The sequence below is a fragment of the Carya illinoinensis genome, chromosome 13 (assembly GCF_018687715.1).
Source record: "Carya illinoinensis cultivar Pawnee chromosome 13, C.illinoinensisPawnee_v1, whole genome shotgun sequence".
NCBI lineage: Eukaryota > Viridiplantae > Streptophyta > Magnoliopsida > Fagales > Juglandaceae > Carya > Carya illinoinensis.
This window is the reverse complement of record NC_056764.1, coordinates 27,989,093-28,005,800: the sequence shown is the minus strand read 5'-3', so window position 1 is coordinate 28,005,800 and position 16,708 is coordinate 27,989,093. Positions and strand designations below refer to the sequence as shown.

The following is a 16,708-nucleotide window of genomic DNA, read 5'->3' as shown; positions in this document are numbered from 1 at the left end:
TTATAACAAATTATAAATTTATTTTTAGAAAATATTTTCGTGACTAAAACACTTATATTCACTTAAAAAACCACCATATTAAAGCTCCAACCATAGGAGAATTTTTTTAAAAATAAGATAGCAACATTAATTATCACTTTGAAAAATTTTATTCACCATCTCTATACCGCATATTATATGTGATTTTTTTTTCTTTTATTAAATTTGTGGTATATAGATGATTAGTAAAAAAATTCATTTAGTTTAGTAAGAATAAAAAAAATAAAAAATAAAAAATCAAAGTGTATAGCATAGAATAGAGATGATGAATATAATAACTCAATCACTTTTGTAGACGTTTGTGGTCTTAAGTTTATCTATTAAATTGACGAGAAATGTTAACCTATCATCTTATATTATATATAAATATATAAATTGTCATTTTTATTATTTTATTTATATATTTATTAATATATATCTAAATAAAAAAATATATATTAATGTGTCACAGAAATGATAAGAGAAAAGATATTTGTAACTGTAAAATTTGTAACCATTATGTAATCGTTTAAAAAAAATTAATTTTTTAATAATAAACTTTACTCTTTTTCAAAACGTAAATATCCTCTCTTTTTGCATGAATGCTACGGCTACTCATCGTGTGAAAAATTTGGGAGAAAATGCGCGCACATAATTTTATGAAAAAATTTAATTGTAAGTATAATTATGTATTCATATCTATATTAATTTAATATGATTAGTTAAAAAATAAATTTTATTAAAAATAATATTAATTTAAATTTTAAATATAAAAAAATAAATATTGATACTAGTTGACGATTTTGATTTTACAATAAAATTTTAATTTTTTTTAATTTTATTACATATAAATAAAGTCACGTACTAATTTATGTATTAATATTGATTTATTTATAATTAAAATTTAAATTAATATTATTTTTAATAAAATTTATTTTTTAATCAATTATATCAAATTAATATACATATTAATACATAATTATGTTTGTAATTATATTTTTTTAATTTTTTTACAAGAACACGGTGCCAATCGAGGGTAGGGATATGTTGGGAATTATGCGTAAAAAGTGGCAGAGAGGCTCATTTACCACGCCTTTCCCTCTTCTCACTCGTTCACTGCTCTTCACTACCTCTCTCTCTCTCTCTCTCTCTCTCTCTGTGACATCTGTTTTTTGCCAATACTTCCTTTGCTTTTTGTCTCAGATACCGACCACGTTCGAACCAGTGAGCTACAATGTCACGGCGAGGCGGTGGCAAGCAACCTGACGCTCGCCGCAACGAGCCCTCGTCAGCGTCTTCATCGTCTCATCAAGGCGGTGGGAGAGGCAGAGGAGGCGGCGGCGGCGGTGCTAGTAGAAGAGGTGGTGTTGCTGGTGGTCGGGTTGGTGGTAGAGGAGGAAGAGACCGTGGTGCTCCTTCGGGATTCTCTACCGTTACTTCACCGGCTGCTGCTTTTCCTGCTTCGTCTCCAACTGAGGCTGACTTTCCCGCTGCGCCGGCACGGGCGGCTCTAACTCCGTCTTCTTCTTATGCGTCGTCAAGCTCGGCACCGCCGTCGAATTCGATGTCAGCGTCTGCTTTGAGCAGTGAAATCGAGGGGCTGCTCAAACTGCAGACTTCTGAGCACACGGATAGGGCGGCGCCGCCGACGTCGTCGGAGGCTTTGTGCCTTCCGAAGAGGCCGGGCTACGGTACCATTGGAAAGAAAGTATTTGTCAGAGCAAATCATTTTCTGGTTGAAGTTGCAGATAAAGATCTCCATCACTACGATGTCAGTAACCATGCTCAAAGTTCTTTCCCTATTCTCTTTTTCACAGAAATAACTGTTCTTATACCTTTAGCGTCTTGTGCCCGCTTGGAGGACATGCATTTGTTACAGAAGAAATTATTTGTTCAATACTTTTTTTTAGTTAAATTTGACGGTTTTTGTCGTGGTTTTTTATTTACTTTTCCCAGTCTATATTTTTGGGACTTGAGTGAGATGGCATGCTTCACCTTGCCCACCATCTAACATCATCGGCAGTCTTGTCGAGGTCTTTTAAGTTTTACCCATATACTACGATTAGTTCGATGTCATGTAGTTATCCTGTGGATGAAGGCGTTTATCTTTTATCTTTAAAAAAAAAAAAAAATGAAGTGATACATTTGTGGGATTGTCAAGAAGTGGTTCGTGTCTGGGATGGCATTTACTTTTTATTTTTATATCGTTTGTCTTGAAGACTAGCTATAGTTTCTGCAAAGAGCAAAACAAGCGTGAGTCCTTTTGGTTCGCAATTTTGTCGTTCTCGGGAATTTTATGAGATCTTTTTTTTTTCTGCGTTATCAAGCATTAATTCGTGTACTCATGATATGGCTGTTCTATTGCTTTAGGTTTCAATAACGCCAGAGGTTGTCTCGAAGAAAGTCAACAGGGATGTTATGATTCAACTAACAGTTTTGCTACATACAGTCGCCACATGCACTCGGCGTGCAGTCGGCTGTACGGAATGAATAAAAAAAATTATAATTTTTTTTTTTTATATTCAAGGGACCTACATGAATTATAAAAAGTTATAAAAATAATTTTTTTTTTCATGTAGGTCTCATATTAATTTTTTTTTACAGCCGACTGCATCTCCCGACTGCAAAAAGTATTTCTCTTCAACTAATTGAGTTGTACGGTGATTCTCATTTGGGAAGGCGAAAGCCTGCTTTTGATGGCAGGAAGAGCCTCTATACGGCAGGGCCATTGCCGTTTAAATCTGAGGAATTTGTTGTCAAGTTAATAGACTATGATGGTCGTGGTGCCTCATCTAAATCAGCGAGGTGTTTTTCTTTTGGTTTATCCGGCTGTGTATATATGTTGTTTTAAGCTTATCTTACGTTTTCAAATTTTATCATTTCAACTTCCATTTTATCTGAATTTTATTACTTATAAAAAAAAAAAATTCATTTTATCTGAATAGCTCTGCTCTGCTTGACGTGCAGGAAAGAACGTCAGTTTAAAGTGGAAATTAAGTTGGCTTCTAAAGCGGACCTGCATTATCTTCGAGAGTTCTTATGCGGTAAACAGCTGGATGCTCCGCAAGAAACAATACAAGTTCTTGATGTTGTCCTTAGAGTGGCACCAGCTCAGAAGTAACATGCTCTTATCTTCCTAGAAATTTGTGCATTTTTGTTGTCCTTCATTTATGGTTCTTCTCAGACATACAGTTGCAGACAATACTAAACCTTTCACATGCATTAACCTGGTGAATTTTTATACGACAGCTATACTTCTGTGGGGAGGTCATTTTTTGATCCAAAGTTGGGTCCAGCAGGTGAGCTGGGAGACGGCATTGACTATTGGAGAGGTTACTATCAGAGTCTTAGGCCAACTCAGATGGGACTTTCCCTCAACATTGGTATTAGTTCGCTCTTTCTATGCTATTATGGGATCCATTATGTGTAACTTGTTGATTCAATTGCAATTACATTGACATTTCCTTGCTTTTAACATATGATTGCCATGTTGCAGATGTGTCAGCCGGGGCTTTCTATGAACCAATTCTTGTGACCGAGTTCGTTGCAAAACATTTCAATTTCAGTTTTTCAAGGCAACTATCTGATCAGGATCGCAATAAGGTTATTTCCCTACTATACGATGTTTTGGGCGATTTAATTAGGACTTTGGATGGAAGATTTGAGTATTTAACAAGAAAGATTTCCATGGAATCAATTCACAAATTTTCCGAGAATTACTTGGGGAAGTTCTGAGATACCTCTTCTGGTATCTGTGGATACCAGATATTAGGGTGAATAGACTTATCACTCTAACTTCCTTTTAAAGGATGCCTTCTATCCTCTACATAGATTTTTTTTTTTGATAGATAAAAGAAAATTTATTGATCCTTGTAAATAGGCAAAGCCCGAGTACACAGGGAGTATACAAGAAAAGCCAGTTACAAAAACTACGTGCTACGGATAGTAGCATACAAGTCATTAAGTCCCGTGCCATTCCATGCAATAGAGTGAGCCCAAAGTAACAAAGTATGAAAGAAAAATTCCCTAAAGCTGTCCGGGGAACGCTCCTTATCCTCAAAACAGCGGCCATTTCTTTCGTTCCATGTGCACCACATTAGCCATAAAGGTATCATCTTCCATACAGTAGCGATCTGGCGATTGCCCCTAATATTTTGCCAACAAGACAATAGGTCTATCACCCTCTTGGGCATGACCCACGCAATGTCAAGCCTCAAGAAGATTGCATCCCATAAAGCCTTAACTACTTCGCAATGAAAGAGAAGATGGTCTGCTGATTCACCGTTGCGTTTGCACATGTAGCACCAGTCCATTACGTAAAATCCATGCTTTCTTAGTTTGTCGATTGTTAAGATTTTACCATGGGAGGCCACCCAACCAAAAAAAGCGACTTTGAGGGGAACATTGCTCCTCCAAATGCTCTTCCAGGGGAAAGCATTGGAGGAGTGTGTTGACAAGGCTTTATGGTATGAGCGGATCGAGAATTTCTTGTTCCCTGTGCCAGTCCAAAGTAGTTTGTCCTCCCTTCCTGCCCTTAGCTTCAGTGAGTATAGCACTCTATGGAACTCAATGATGTCCCCCATCTCCCAATCTTATACAGCTCTAGTGAAACTCACAGACCAAGTGATGGAGTCAGAATTAATGCACATATTATCAGCCACTGAAGAACCTTGATCCAACGCAATCCTATAAAGAGAGGGAAAAACATTTTTCAAGATCACCTCTCCACACCAACGGTCATGCCAAAATGTTGTCCGCGTGCCTCTTCCCACCTCGAACCTGCAGTTGCCAAGAAAAATTTTTCCGCAATCCTATAACCCGTAAGACCCGTGATGTGCCGGTGGATGGGTTCTCCACCCGTGTGTTCTCAGCCCATGGGTTCGGGCTTAAGTGTTGGATGGGCTGGCCCATGGGGGGGCTCAGAGCCCCATCCATGTTTTCACCAACTTCTGCCCGTGGGCTTGTGGGCCGTGGGTCATGAGTTGTAAAAGCAGCCCGTGCTTTTAACCCAAATCCATCTCCGTCCTTTGACCCAATGGAGACCAATGTCCCCTCTTTTAACCCAAGCACGTCCCTTCCCATAATAGAGACTTCGGGAACCCGCATAGATGCAGCAGTGGAAGACGTGATCACCTTGTTCAGTCCCATCACCATGCTCAGTCCCATATCAACCTTTTGCATTAATAAGGAAACTTCTAGTACACCAGAAAGTTGTGCTTTGACAGCCCAAAACACGCCTTCAACCTCTCCCAACTTTTTACCACTGTCAGAAAATGTCCCCACATCCACAGAGAATAGACCAGAAGCTTCATCCTTCATATCCATGGCAGAACTACACCCTGCCTCAGAACCTACAGCCATGGCGTGTGATTTCAAGGCATGGACAGACTTGTCATCCCGTCGCTGGACTCTTCCTGGTTGCACCACCGTGTGCTCAGCCGCCTTTTTGAGGTTATAAGTGAAGCCCTCCCAACCACTACCCTTTATGCCTTCCGGAATGATTAGAGAACCTCTTCTCCTACCATTGTTAAATTCCTCCAAAAGTAGGTAACTGCCTCTAGAGTTTCTGAGAAGCTGCAGAGTAAGAATTCCATTACCCACCCTCTGTTTTTTGAAGAAATCATTTCTCCACCTAGTTTTGATGGCTTCTCCCACCATTGATACCACCCACGAAGTTGCCGAGCCATTTAAGAGAAGGAACATGGTCAAGCGTCTGTTCCTCTCTATGATGCGAAAACCATTGCCACCAACTTTCGAGAAAATGAAGGTTTTTGATTCCACCGTAAAGCGTCTAAGTTCTTCCATCTTAAAACTAAAATTGGAAAAGGAGAGTACTAGTAACAGAAAGAGAGGGAGTAGAAGAAGAAAAGAGAGGAGATATTAACTCCGGTGAGGAGCGCCGGAGTGGGGGTACGGTGTTTGCATGCAGGAGACTAGGGAGCTAGGGAGTTTCATACAGGAAGAATTCTTGCGTGCTTTAGCAGCAAATCCTCTACATAGATTACTAAGCTTGCTTAAATTTGTTTGTTGTTGTGTGTCCGTGCACGCTTGCATGCTTTGTTTCTTACTTTTATGAACTTGATGTCTGTGTTTGTGCATGCTTTGTTTCTTTTAATTTTATGAATTTACGTCTGTGTGTGCTGCCCAGATTAAAAAGGCACTGAGAGGAGTCAAGATAGAGCTTACTCATATGGAGCAACGTCACAAAGTTGTCGGGGTATCCACTCAACCAACTAGCCAGATAACGTGAGTTACCGTACTTATGTTGTCTCTTTTCTGCTTATGAGATGTTAGTATATGGAATTATGGAATTAGCATCAGGAAGTAGATAGTAAACATTAGTGCCCATTCATCAAGCTGATAGGCGCCTTTGGTTTTATTTTGTTTTGTTTTCAAGAGTTAGATTAAAAAATTGCAAAATAAAAGCATTATAGATGCTTCAAGTGAGTGGCATGGTTTATGTAAGATCTGTTAGAAACTTCAGCATGTGTGGTAAGTGAAACTTTCTTTAATATTTTAGAACGTTTGAACAAAGATTTGTGATTTTTTATGGAAGAGAGTAGGTAGAATGAAAATCGTGTGGATAGAATTTTTTGAGATGTATCGTGTGTTGGAATTTGTGAAATTTGGCAGGTAGAATTGAAAGGTGGTTTGGGTAAAATTTTGAAATTTTTATTGGGCTTAATTATAGTTGTTTTGATTTGTGTCGCTTAAAAAATAATAGTTGTTTTGGTTTGTGTGTGTGTGTGTGTGTGTGTTTTTTTTTTTTTTAAATTGTGAACGTAGCGAAGGATTAGATGAAATTTTGTTTTTGAGAAAATATAAAATTCTTTTGTAGTTTAATGAAAAGATGTTTGCATTGAAGTTGAGATTTTTGTCTTTTATTTATCTGGAATCTGTCTTGAGTTTTTTGCAAATCAAATGTACCTTTTTGTTCTTATTTATCTGGAATCTGTTAGAAACTACATTTTTTAAATGGACTCAGTTTGCTTAGCATGATGAGGCCTAAAATCTAACAGTGAGAGTGATTTAGCAGTGACTCGTTTATTTGGTATCTGGTGGCTATGCTTAAGGGCTGTTTTCTTTAACTGCATTTGTATTTTCGTTGGCCACAATGACTGGAACCACTTACCAACATTGTTTGTTATTGTTTATATTTGTAACGCCCCAATGGAAGGCCCAAACCACATGGCCTATACTCCAAAAGAACTAGTCAATGATACATTGGAGCTCCATTGGAACTTTATAAAGAGCAAGAACTTCTCATTCCCAAGCAATGTGGGATCTCATACACCACCTATCATCAATCTTATCATATGGGGGTATCACAATCTACCCGCCTTAAATTCCCAACGTCCTTGTCGGCCTGTCTGTTGTAGGTGGCACGGCTCAAGTCCCACATTTCTGGTTGGGATAGGCTCTGATACCATTTGTAACGCCCCAATGGAAGGCCCAAACCAAATGGCCTATACTCCAAAAGGACTAGTCAATGATACAATTATCCCATATGATAAGATTGAGGGTAGGTGGTGTGTGAGATCCCACATTGCTTGGGAAGGAGAAGTTCTTGCTCTTTAGAAGGTTCCAATAGAGCTCCAATTGTATCATTGACTAGTCCTTTTGAAGTTAGGCCATGTGGTTTGGGCCTTCCATTGGGGCGTTACAATATTACTTCTCTTTCACATCTTTTTGTTGCGATTTTTTTCTTCTGCTACAGAATTTGAAATCTTTGTTTCCTTTTAAGGTTTACTCTTGATGACACAAAAACAAAGATGTCGGTTGTTCAATATTTTCGTGACAAATATGATATTGTGCTTCAGCACTCGTCTTTGCCTGCCCTTCAGGCTGGGAGTGATGCCAATCCTGTTTATTTACCTATGGAGGTTGTCTTCTTACCATAGGAAGATTTTTCCATTGTTAAGAATTAGGCATTTCTGTTTATAGACTTTTTTCCTGTATTACAGCTTTGTAAGATTGTTGCTGGACAAAGATACACGAAGAGATTAAATGAAAGACAAGTAACTAACCTTTTAAGGGCAACTTGTCAGCGGCCTAAAGAAAGGGAAAGTAGTATCAGGGAGGTAATTTCATTATGTGTGACTTCGGTAATAAATTGTAGTCTTTAGCTTCAAATGATGGCATATTGATTCAATTATGAATGCAGACCTGCTTGTGGTGGTAATTTATTGATGGGTTATCTTTTGTGCTAGATGGTTACACTAAATAAGTTCAAATGGATTGCACTCGTAAAGGAGGAATTTGGAATTGAAGTAAGGGACAGACTTGCAGTGGTTGATGCTCGGATTTTACCATCTCCAATGGTAATTTTGCATCTATGTTTCTTTAAGCTATTTTAGAAATCTTATATTGTCAAATCTAATTTGTCACTTAATTTTTTGTAGCTTAAATATCATGATACTGGAATAGAATCAAGGGAAGTTCCCAAGATGGGGCAGTGGAATATGATAAACAAGGTGACAGTTATTTGATTGTTATATTGTTTTCTGGCTCTGGAAAATTGTGCTTGTTTAATTCATACTAAATGATGCTGGTATTGGAAGATGTCTGTTTTTTTTATTCAGTGTTGGGTGGGGGGAATTAGCTCTCTCACTGTGTTGCACTTTGTATTTTGATTATAGAGCTCCAGCACTATTTAGTATGGAAGTTCTATAATTTCATCTTTTTTGTGAGCCTTTAAGCTTTTAATTTTCAAAGGTGACATATTCTTGTATATTGTGAATTATGGCTGCAAACAAACTGAATTGAGTCAAGTTCAAACAAGGGTACTCGAGCTCGATTAACATATTTACTCGTTTGAACTCAGCTCGAACTTGAATAAAACTCAAATATCCTTTGCTCGAACTCAGTTCATTAACCATTAATGTTGTTCGAATTCGACTCGAGCTTGAGTAGTTCAAGCTTGAACTCAATTTTTTATTTTGAAATTTCTAATCTTATCTTTTGATTAATAAAAAAATTTTAAATTTTACAAAAAAACCTCAAACCATTTAACTATTCAACCAAATAATTTTGATTCAAAATTCTTATGGTCTACTTTTTTTTTTATAAAAATAACTTATAGTTATAAATTAAAAGAATAATACTCAAGATAAATGTAATAAACTAAACTATTTAATACATGTAGATAATATAATAAATCAATAGTTGTAGTTGTATGATATATTATTATACGAATTATCCTATACACATTTTGGGAACATAACGTATCTATATTAAATAAGGTAAACTATAAATAAATTAATAATATATAATAAAGTATATAAAATATAACTAATATGTAATAAATTTAACACATACATATATAAAACATATTACGAGCTTCAAAACGAGCTCAAACTAGTCAAGCCGAGCTTATACGAGTTTTGTGCACGAGTCTAAATAGGGACGAACTGAGTTTATACAAGTTTTGCTCGTTTAATATTCAAACATATATTAGCGTTTACGAACATCTCATTTATTAAATAAACCGAGTATACACAAGCCGAGCTCGAGCTGTTCACAAGCTACTCTATTCATTTGCAGCCCTATTGTGAATGGAAGTATTATTATTAAAAATTTATTTGAATTTCAATTGTAAAATGACATCACTTAGATTACTGTTTGTAATGCTTCCATTGTAGAAAATGATCAACGGCGGTAGAGTAGACTTTTGGACATGTGTGAATTTGTCTACACAAGTGAACAGGGATTTGCCGTTTGAATTCTGTGACCAATTGATTAACATGTGCAACAGCAAAGGAATGGTATGGTTTCATGATTTACTTTCAAATGCATGATGTGTATGTAGACTGTATGCTATTAATTTGTGGACACTTATTCCATATGCAAGGTTTTCAACCCAGATCCCTTGATTCCCATACGTTCAGCACATTCTGGTCAAATCGAGAAGGCTCTATATGGAATTCATAAAGAATTGGCAGGAAAACAACTTCAGCTGTTGATAATTATTTTGCCTGATATCAGTGGGTCATATGGTGAGTAAGTTAATTGGTATACCTATGTTATGACTAGAATTTGTTTCCTCCAGTTAAACGATTCCTTGTTGCTTGCAGGGAAAATTAAACGAATCTGTGAAACTGAACTGGGAATTGTTTCTCAGTGCTGTCAGCCTAGGCAAGCATCAAAGCTTAATAAGCAGTATCTTGAAAATGTGGCCCTCAAGATTAATGTGAAGGTTTGTTCTATCTGATGTCTGATTGTCAATTCTTGTCAAATTCTTTGATGGTTTTAATTTCAATTTTAAAATTTCTAGGTTGGGGGACGGAACACTGTGCTACAAGATGCTATTCAAAGAAAAATTCATCTTTTGACTGATCGCCCTACAATTGTATTTGGTGCGGATGTGATGCATCCACAACCTGGCGAGGACTCTAGTCCTTCAATTGCAGCGGTATGTTTAATAGATTTCATTGCGCATTTTTACTGAATTGTAATGGTTGGTTTACCTGTTTGACAAAGGTTGTGGCTTCAATGGATTGGCCGGAGGTAACCAGGTACAGAGGATTATTTGCTGCACAAGCTCATAGGGAGGAAATTATTCAAGATCTTTTTAAATTAGATCAGGATCCTCAAAGGGGTCCAGTTCATGGAGGAATGATCCGGTAAGGAGTTGGCATGTATAGTGCTTTAATACTTTTGTGGAAGTGTTTATTTCTTTGTTTTCATTGTCCATTGGTCACATTGCAGGGAACTACTTATAGCCTTCAGGATTTCCACTGGGGTTAGACCCGAAAGGATTATATTCTACAGGTAGAATTGATGTTCAATGATGAAAAAAATATATCGGTTTTGCACTTTCTTATCTGATATTGTTTTATATTACTTTGGTGCAGGTATGGTGTTAGTGAAGGCCAATTCAGTCAAGTTCTGCTTTATGAAATGGACGCAATAAGAAAGGTATGATGATCTTGCTGAGATGTGTCGGTTTCAGAATGCCTTGCCAGTTGATAATCAGAATGAATACTGCAAGGGCATAGAAAGCTCTCAAATGCATATTATGAACTCTAGATTTGATTTTAATATAAGAGTCTGGCTTTTTTTAATTATATAATGTGTTTGATACAATGATTTTATATTTTTGAATGAGTTGTTGCAAGATCAATTCAGTTTCATGGGAATGAGATCTCACAAGTACTGTATTGTTCTTGAGATGATTAGTTAATGCAACTCTCTAATTTTAAAGCGTTTTTCTTCCAGGCCTGTCTCTCCCTAGAGAATGGATACCTACCACCAGTTACCTTTGTTGTGGTGCGGAAAAGACATCATACGCGCCTTTTCCCTGCAGATCATAGTAGACATGATCAGATGGACAGGAGTGGCAATGTTCTTCCAGGTTCGTAAGTTGTCTCCATCTGGTCAATTACTGCTCCTTGTTTCTTAATCACAGTTCTTTGAATCTCTGTGTCCAGGAACTGTTGTTGATACCAAGATTTGCCATCCAACTCAATTTGACTTTTACCTCAACAGCCATGCTGGAATTCAGGTAAACCTGGGTCATTTTGTTGCTTTAATTTGGAACTCTTGGCTTAATTTAAGGCTGGATGCATACCCAGGAACATAAAATATATTCTAAAGAAATAAGTTGGTTTTTCATTCGTATCTTATTTGCAGGGAACTAGTCGTCCAACACACTACCATGTGTTGTACGATGAGAATGGATTCAGTGCAGATGCATTGCAAATGCTTACAAACAATTTATGTTACACGTAATGTCCTTTTAATCCTCATTCATTAAACTCTTCCTATGTATTATAAACATTTCTGCGTTGTTTATTTTGTAACTTCGCTCAACATCCTTTTCAGGTATGCTAGGTGCACTCGATCAGTTTCTATAGGTTTGATTTCCTTCCTCTTGCTTTCCCTTTTTATTTAAGTTGTGCATGCTAATTCCATCCCTCAAAATGATGATTACTTGTACAGTCCCTCCTGCATATTATGCCCACTTGGCTGCATTTCGTGCACGATATTACATTGAAGGTGATTCATCAGAAAGTGGTTCAACCGGCGGGAATGAGAGCAGAAGGGAGTTCAGGGCCCTTCCCCTCGTCAAGGATACTGTGAAGAATGTTATGTTTTATTGCTGAACTGGTAACCCTTTTTTTTTCCGTGGCTTATTTTGGATGATACAGCTCTTGGTAAAGCCCTTTTGTTTCGAACTTTTTGACATTCCTGCTGTTCGTTCTTTGGTCTGAAAATGGATTACCCCAGGTCCCCAACCCATGCTTCATCAGTACGGCTGCTTTTGGTGCTTTACAGAGTAAATAGATACCTGAATAGGGTGTCCATAGTTTTGTATGTAAAGGATTATTGACTTAAATTCTCTTTTGGGCCATAACATTCGTGTTTGTGTATAACTGCTGGCTTTGCCATGCACTTTTGAACTCCCTTAATTCTCTTCTGAGGATGTGAAGATCATTGCTTGTTTAGGTTTTAACTTTATTTATTTTTATTGATTCTTACCAGAAATTATTGGGGTTTCTTTTTCAATCATTGATGATTTTGGAGAGGATGAAGTGTCTCAAGTAAAAAACTGTTACAATAAACAAATGGATGAGGAAAAAAAATCATAATAAATGGGTAATGCATCAAAGGTTTGAAATTGTGTTCTTGGTTTGTCAAGTAGGCAGTGGCAGGGGAAAGGTGTGTCTACAATGTAAGAAGGTAATAGGCAATGCTGCAATGCAGCTAAGTGCAGCAGAAAAACAATGGAAAATAGAGAGATGAGTGGATGGAAGAAAAAGAAAAGGATTCCTTTCTATATTGCATCCTCTCGTACACAGAAGGTGCTAGTATATATACAGCAGAATATTCTAACTAACTGCAAGTTCAAATGAGCAAATGACATCTGTAAAGTAAATAACAAAACTAAAGAATAATGAAATATGACAGCTTATATACAAGGAATGGTGGGGTCTAAACGACTTGTAGCTTGCCTTGTATCCTCTAACATCCCCCGCAAGATGGAGAATAGAGATTAACTATTCACATCTTGGAGAGGTGTAATTGTAGAAGGTAAAAGGGTAATGCTTTAGTGAAAATGTCAGCCAACTGGGTTTGAGAAGAAACATGAGCTGTTGTAATAGTTCCAGCTTGAATTTGATCTCGAATCAAGGGACAATCGAGCTCAATGTGTTTTGTTCTCTCATGAAATACCGGTTTTGCAGCAATATGGAGGGCTGCTTGATTGTCACAAAAGAGGAGAGCAGCTTGTGGATGAGAGATGCCAAGGTCTTGAAGCAAATATCGAAGTCAAGTTAATTCAGAATAAGTGGCAGCCATGGATCTATACTCAGCTGAGGACTGAGAAACCACATTTTGTTTCTTGGATTTTCAAGAAATTAAGGAGCTGCCTAAGAATACACAGTATCCTGTAGTTGATCGACGAGAATCTGGGCAAGAGGCCCAATCCGAATCACAATAAGCTTGTAGCTGAAACTGAGATGAAGAGGAAAGAAAAATTCCTTGTCCAGGAGCTGCTTTGATATACCTTAGAACCTTATATGCTGCTACCAAGTGAGTTGAAGATGGTTTATCCATGAATTGACTCAACAATTGTACTGCAAAACATAAGTCTGGCCGAGAGATGGTAAGGTATAAAAGTCTACCAATAAGCCTTCTATAAGTGCTTGGCTCAGAAAGAGAAGTACCCTCATCTTTGCTGATTTTAAGGTTTTGATCAAGGGGCAGCTTGAGGGGTTTGCAACCAAGCATACCAGAATCAGCCAATATATCTAAGGCATATTTTCTTTGGGAAATGTGAATGCCTTTGGATGATCTAGCAATCTCAAGGCCCAAGAAATATCGTAGACAGCCAAGATCCTTAATTTTGAACTTACAATGAAGAAAAGTGCGAATGGAATCAATAGAGGTTTGAGAATTGCTAGCAACTAAGATATCATCCACATAAACTAACAAGGCAATGTAAGAATCTCCATCTTGCTTTGTGAATAAGCTATAATCAGCTTTTGATTGGATAAAACCAAATGCAAGTAGATGAGAGGTAAGTTTAAAATTCCATTGTCTTGATGCTTGTTTAAGACCATAGAGACTCTTGAGCAATTTGCAAACTTGATGTGGCTTACCCTTGGTGTACCCAGGTGGTCTCTTCATATAAATTTCCTCTTGTAAATCACCATTAAGGAAGGCATTGTTTACATCAAATTGATGTAAATGCCATCCTTTAATGGTAGCAATAGTGAGGAGGCATCTCACAGTGACAAGCTTAGCAACTGGAGAGAAAGTTTCATGAAAATCGATACCCTCTTGTTGTGTGTAGCCTTTGGCTACTAACCTTGCTTTAAGTCTTTCTATAGTACCATTAGACTTAAACTTAATCTTATAAACATACTTACAGTCGATGGCTTCTTTCCCTTTAGGTAAGTCAGTGAGTGTCCAGGTATGATTATTTTCCAAAGCCTCAAGCTCAGCTTCCATAGCTTTGCACCAACCAGGATCCTTCAAAGCTTGTTTATAAGAATTAGGCTCGGATTGGAGAGAAAGAGAGGAGGTAAAAGCTTGAAAGGAGGGACTGAATTTATGATAAGATAAACATTTACTTAGGGGAAATGACTTACCATTTGCAGCAGGAGCATCCTTGGAAAATGATTGTTCAGGAGGAGCCAGCAAGGTCTGATGACAGTGAAAATCTTTTTAAGTATTGAGGAGCAGTTCTAATCCTCTTGGACCTTCGAAGAGTGGGAATGAGAGGGTGGTCAGGAGCAGAATGAGATGGGGATTCAGTGGTGAGTGAAGGAGGTGACATGTTGACTGTAGGGGGGTAGAAGGGGCAGAAGGGGAAATGGTTGAGGGGATGGGAGGTGCAGTGGAGAGGGACTGAAAATTAGAGGCAGAAGGTGGAGAAGATGAAAAAAGTGGTAAGGGTGATTCTAGAGGGGAAGATGAGGAGGGAAGTGTGGGATTTTGGAAAGGGAAAATGGACTCATGAAAAATTACATCCCTTGAAATGAAAATGGTATGGTTGGTAAGGTCTAAAAGTTTGTATCCCTTGATTCCAAAGGGATAACCAAGAAAAACACATCTTCGACCTCTAGGATCAAATTTATTTCTACCATTTAAAAGGGTGGCTGCAAAGCATAGGGAACCAAATACTCTCATGTGAGCATAAGCAGGTTTTTTGTTAAACAGGAGTTCATATGAAGTCTTATTATTTAAAAGAGGGGTTGGAATTCTGTTGATGATATATGTTGCTATCAAAAGACAGTCACTCCAATATTCTGAAGGTAAATTAGCTTGAAAACGAAGGGCACGAGCAACATTAAGCAAGTGCTGGTGTTTCCTCTCAACAATGCCATTTTGTTGAGGGGTTTCCACACAGCTTTTGTGATGAATAATGCCTTTTTCATTAAAAAAATCTGTCATGCAAAATTCAGCACCATTATCACTTCTCAGGATTTTAATTTTGAGTCCAAATTGGGTTTCTACCAAAGTATAGAAAGATTTGATACATGCTCTGGTTTCAGCTTTGGTAGAGAGTAAATAAAGCCAAGTGGTACGAGAAAAGTCATCCACTATTGTCAAAAAATATTTAGAACCATCATGTGCAATAGTGGGGCTAGGTCCCCATAAATCACAATGAATCAGTTCAAATATTCTAGAGGAAATATGAACACTGTCAGGAAATGGTAATCGATGGAACTTTGCTAATGGACAAATATGGCAAGGTTTTTCATTAATGGAAGCTGTGTGCTTGCTTACAATAGGGTCAGAAACCAACTTTAATCTAGAAAAAGACAAATGACCCAGGCGACAGTGCCATAGATCAGCATGAGCAACAGAGTTAACAGCAGAAACTGAAGAAATAAGATCTGTGTGAGTGTTATGAGTATAATCTGAGAGGGATTGTGCAAGGGCTGAAGGAGAGATGTTTGTGCAGATCATGTGGTACAGACCATGTCTTAGCTCACCCTTCCCAATCGTTCTCCAAGAAGGCAGGTCCTGAATGAAACAACAATTTGAGAAGAAAAGTAAACAACAAGTTAGAGAATGGGTTAACTTGGTTGCTGAAATTAAATTAAATGAGAATGAAGGGACACAAAGAACATCCCTCAAGATGATAGTATTTGTCAAATGAATGGTACCAACATGTGTCACCGAGGCTGAGCTTCCATTGGGAAGCTTGACTGAGTAAGCAACAACCGAGGTAATGGAAGTGAAAAAAGAAGTGCTACAGACCATATGGTCTGTGGCACCCGTGTCAATTATCCAACTAGAAGAAGAGTTGTGTAGGGAACTCTGTGTGTGTGTAGAAAGAGATTGATATATACCAGACATTTTGGAAGAAGGAACAGGAGATTGAGAGGGTTGAGGTTGATTGCCAGAGTGAAGAACATTGGCTGCAATTGAAGAATCCTGAGGTTGAATTAAAGACATAAGCTGCTGGTATTGAAACTTGGTCAAACCAATCCTGTCATCACTAACAATTTCAGGGTCAGTAGCATTAGAATGAATGGCTTGGTTAGCAAGAAAACCAGGAGCCTGCTGCTTGGCATGAAACTTGTGACCAGGTGGGTAACCATTCAACTTGTAGCACTTGTCGATTGTATGGCCAGTTAAGTTGTAGTGTGAACAGATGGGGGCTGCTGCATTGCCAAGTTTGAAGCAGTTTTCCAATAAATGGCCAGAAATCTTGCAATGGCTGCAATATGGCCTT

General features: G+C 37.8%; 1 protein-coding gene across 2 annotated transcripts; it reads left to right on the top strand.

Annotated features, from left to right (window-relative positions):
* Positions 1–1,111: 1,111 nt before the first annotated feature.
* On the top strand, positions 1,112–12,504 carry LOC122291707 (protein argonaute 5-like). 2 transcript variants are annotated; one of them, XM_043099598.1, is made up of 23 exons: positions 1,112–1,789; positions 2,389–2,440; positions 2,658–2,823; positions 2,986–3,135; positions 3,268–3,401; positions 3,515–3,621; positions 6,167–6,264; positions 7,763–7,901; positions 7,983–8,099; positions 8,229–8,339; positions 8,421–8,492; positions 9,660–9,782; positions 9,869–10,013; positions 10,092–10,213; positions 10,292–10,429; positions 10,498–10,640; positions 10,726–10,788; positions 10,872–10,935; positions 11,236–11,371; positions 11,448–11,521; positions 11,650–11,744; positions 11,842–11,873; positions 11,959–12,504. In XM_043099598.1, the coding sequence occupies exons 1-23, from the start codon at positions 1,253–1,255 to the stop codon at positions 12,120–12,122; spliced, it is 2,982 nt and encodes a 993-aa protein (XP_042955532.1). In that variant the 5' UTR covers positions 1,112–1,252; the 3' UTR covers positions 12,123–12,504. The 2 variants fall into 2 exon arrangements, with proteins under 2 accessions (XP_042955532.1, XP_042955533.1); XM_043099599.1 differs by having other exon boundaries at positions 1,692–1,789; positions 2,389–2,497; positions 2,623–2,823.
* The last annotated feature ends 4,204 nt before the right edge of the window (positions 12,505–16,708 follow it).